The 1,789-nt window shown below is 44.9% G+C and overlaps 1 protein-coding gene across 1 annotated transcript; it reads left to right on the top strand.

Annotated features, from left to right (window-relative positions):
• Positions 1-442: 442 nt before the first annotated feature.
• LOC109206463 (RNA-directed DNA polymerase homolog) lies at positions 443-871 on the top strand. Its single transcript, XM_019369284.1, has one exon. It carries the CDS (start codon positions 443-445, stop codon positions 869-871), a length of 429 nt encoding a protein of 142 aa, XP_019224829.1.
• The last annotated feature ends 918 nt before the right edge of the window (positions 872-1,789 follow it).

Raw genomic sequence — 1,789 nt, 5'->3', positions numbered from 1 at the left:
GTTCTTGATGCCATGCCAAGACTGTTACCTTGGCGATGCCAGAGTTGCCTATGTTAGAGTGGAAGGGTTCGTCTATCAGTGCATCTATTCGGGTTATCCCTTTTATGAAGGCTCGATGCATAGTTGAGAAGGGTTATTTGGCTTATCTAGCTTATGTTTGGGATACGTTCGCAGAGACGTCGTCAATTGATTTGTGCCAGTGGTTCGGGAGTTCTCCGATGTGTTTCCTTCTGATCTTCCAGGCATGCCACCAGATCGTGATATCGATTTCTATATTGATTTGGCTTTAGGTATTCAGCCTATCTCTATTCCACCATACCACATGGCTCCGAAAGAGTTGAAGGAGTTGAAACAACAACTTGAGGAGTTGCTAGCAAAGGGGTTTGTCTGACCTAGTGTGTCGCCTTGGGGTGCACCGTTCGTGAACAAGAGAGATAGGACTATGCGGATGTGCATTGATTACCGCCAGTTGAACAAAGTTACCATAAAGAACAAGTGCCCGTTGCCGCATATTGATGATTTGTTTGACCAGTTGCAGGGTGCCAGGGTGTTATCTAAGATCGACTTGAGATCAAGGTATCATCAGTTGAAGATTCGTGATTCGGATGTTCCAAAGATGCCTTACGGGACTAGATATGGCCACTATGAGTTCCTAGTGATGTCCTTCGGCTTGATTAATGCCCCGACGACATTTATGGATTTGACAAACCGGTTGTTCAGGCCATATATTGACTCGTTTTTCATTGTCTTCATTGATGACACATTGATCTGCTCGTGTATCATCGAAGAGTACGGCCAACATTTGAGAGTGGTACTTCAGACCTTGCAGGAACAGATGCTATATGCTAAGTTCTCCAAGTGTGATTTATAGTTAGATTGTGTGGATCCTTGGAGCATGTTGTGTCGGGCAAAGGTTTTAAGGTAGATCCCATAAAGATCGAGGCAGTTCAAAGTTGGCCTCGTCCTTCCATAACGACCAAGATCAGGAGCTTTTTGGTGTTAGCAGGCTATTATTGTCGATTTGTGGAGGGCTTCTCATCTATTGCAACACCTTTGACTAGATTGACCCAGAAGGGTGCTCCGTTCCGATTATTGCAAGGTGAGTTTTCAGAAGCTCAAGATAGCTTTGGCTACGACATCGGTTCTAGTGTTGCCTTCTGATTCAGGGATGTATACTATGTATTACGATGCTTCACGCGTTGTCCTGGGTTGTGTATTGATGCAGGAGGAGCGAGTTATTACATATGCTTCACGTTAGTTGAAGCCCCACGAGAAGAATTACCCTGTGCACAACTTGGAGTTGGTTGCGATAGTTCATGTTCTCAAGATCTGGAGGCATTATCGTCATGGGATGTCTTGTGAGGTTTACATCGATCATCGCAGCTTGCAACATTTGTTCAAGTAGAAGGATCTCAACTTGAGACATCGTAGGTGGCTTGAGTTACTAAGGGACTATGATATTACAATCCTTTATCATCCGGGCAAAGCGAATGTGGTTGCGGATGCCTTTGGCTGAAAAGCGTAGAGAATGGGTAGTTTGGCATTCATTTCAGTAGAGGAAAGGCCATTAGCTTTGGACATAGAGTCCTTGGCTAACAGACTTGTGAGGTTGGATATTTCAGAGCCCATCCGAGTTCTTGCATGCATTGTCGCTTAGTCTTCATTATTCGAGCAGATCAAGGCTCGTGAGTTAGATGATCTGCACTTGTTGGTTCTTAGGGAGACGGTACTACAGGATGGTGCCAAGGAGGTTACTATCAGTGAGGATGGTGTTCTACAGCTCAAGGGT

This window comes from Nicotiana attenuata, unplaced genomic scaffold (genome assembly GCF_001879085.1).
Source record: "Nicotiana attenuata strain UT unplaced genomic scaffold, NIATTr2, whole genome shotgun sequence".
NCBI lineage: Eukaryota > Viridiplantae > Streptophyta > Magnoliopsida > Solanales > Solanaceae > Nicotiana > Nicotiana attenuata.
The sequence above is the reverse complement of the archived record's forward strand: the minus strand, read 5'-3'. Positions and strand labels throughout refer to the sequence as shown.

What these genes read in the sequence shown, in the direction of transcription:
- LOC109206463 (XM_019369284.1), top strand. Translation starts at nt 443, where the DNA reads ATGCGGATGTGCATTGATTACCGCCAGTTGAACAAAGTTACCATAAAG.